Source organism: Galeopterus variegatus, unplaced genomic scaffold (assembly GCF_000696425.1).
Source record: "Galeopterus variegatus unplaced genomic scaffold, G_variegatus-3.0.2 Scaffold1656, whole genome shotgun sequence".
Classification (NCBI taxonomy): Eukaryota; Metazoa; Chordata; class Mammalia; order Dermoptera; family Cynocephalidae; genus Galeopterus; species Galeopterus variegatus.
The window spans coordinates 171736-173520 of NW_007727767.1; the positions used below are offsets into that span (position 1 = coordinate 171736).

General features: G+C 37.9%; 1 protein-coding gene across 1 annotated transcript in view; it reads right to left on the bottom strand.

Annotated features, from left to right (window-relative positions):
* HPS4 (Hermansky-Pudlak syndrome 4) overlaps positions 1 to 1785 on the bottom strand; it is a 33514-nt gene that overhangs the window by 28015 nt on the left and 3714 nt on the right. Inside the window, exon 3 of the mRNA XM_008578283.1 lies at positions 1407 to 1497. Within this exon, the coding sequence (XP_008576505.1) occupies positions 1407 to 1497 (91 nt within the window). The remainder of the gene's footprint in view (positions 1 to 1406; positions 1498 to 1785) is intronic.

The following is a 1785-nucleotide window of genomic DNA, read 5'->3' on the forward strand; positions in this document are numbered from 1 at the left end:
CCTGCAGGCCAAATCCAGTCTATTGCCTGTTTTTATATGGCCCATGAGCTAAGAATGGTCTCTATATTTTTTAAGGGTCGTAAAACAACAAAGAAGAATATGTGATGGAGACCTTATGTGGCTTGCAAAGCTTAAAATATTTACTATCCGGCCCTTTACAAAGTCTGCCAAACCCTGCCTGGGAGAACTGTTAGGGAACACCCACAATGAACACATAAGACGACTGCACAGAACTATCGTTTATGTTCTTGGGATTATAGGCACATGCTCAAGCAGAAGCAGGAGCCTTTCATTTCTATTCAAATCCCCTGCACAGAGTGGCCGGCATGGCCTAGCATAATCACATGAGCGAATATACAGAATCTCTGAATCAATCTCAGTCTTAACCATAGAACAGCCAGACATTACGTGATACAAGAGAAAATGTACACACCGCCTATGAAGAATTCTTGCCTAAAAGAACTGAACTCAAACCTAATCAAGATCTTACTACTAATTTAAAGAAAATACAGTGAAGACATTAAATGACACCACCGTGAGGAAGTAATCAGTAATCACAGTGTGGGACATTCTAACACTACTGCACATGTGGCTTGGTTTCTTCAATAATTCAATTGCATGGAAAGAAAAAAGGATGAGTGGGTGAGTGAGAAATATTATAAAAGGGACTTAAAATACAAAATAACCAAATAGAATATGTGGACATTGTTTGGATCCTGATTAGGAAAAGGAGCGAGAAAGAGAGAAGGAAGGATGGAAGGATGGAAAGATGGATAGAAGGAAAGAAGGACCAACTCAGTATCATCTAAGATAACAAAGCAAAATTGGAATATAGTCTGGGTATAAGATGATTTTAAGGAATTATTGTTACTAATTATTCTAACTCTTGTTAGATGTGATAATGTTTAACATAATTTCCTTTTCAGATAGAGATGTTATCTAATACTGATGAGATTACACAACGTCTATAACTTGCTTCAAAATGCTCCAGAAAAAAATAAAAATAAGAGATGGAGAGGTTAGGATAGGTTAGGATAAAATTGGTGAAGTGTTGGTAACTGTTGAAGCTAGTGATGGCAGATGAGGGTTCATGACACTCTCCTCTCTACTTTTGTATATATTTGAATAAAAGCTTTTTAAAAATAAGCTGATCAAATCATTGGGGGCAGACAAAAAATCACGATGGTAACAGAGAGCTAGAGAAGATGGAATTTTCTAGATGAGCTGCCTGAGAATTTTAAGATCAGAACAACAAAAAATAGTACAACTAAGAATAAGACACTAGAAATGCTAAATGCCTGGATAAGCCAAACAAAACTGTCCTAACCTAAACTCTATACGTTTGATAAATCACCACTTGGAGGCAATGGGATCCCTACTGAACAATAAAACGCTATTCGGCTTACCTGAGAAGGGTAAAAATAACAAATGCCAGCTCTTGTTGGATCTCCTTCTTCCTTTACCTTGGAACCATCATAAAGGAAAAAATAATTCCACCTGGCAAGAGAATAGAAAAGATACATGTTCCCTTTTATCCAGAGCTCACGGCATTTTAAATGCAGTTTCCTATTTCCCAACTTGACAAGGGCTCATTACTCAGTGTTTGAAAGCCTTCTGGTGGCCCTGGAGGAGAAAGAACCCTAGTAACTACAAATAGATAAAACAATTCCATAAGTGCAGGAGAGTCAAACTAAAAATATGCTCTATCCAGCCGTCAGACCATCTGCCTAGAAAGGCAGGAGCAGCTAGAGGAAAAACCAAGCAGCCACAATGATGGCTCTTATC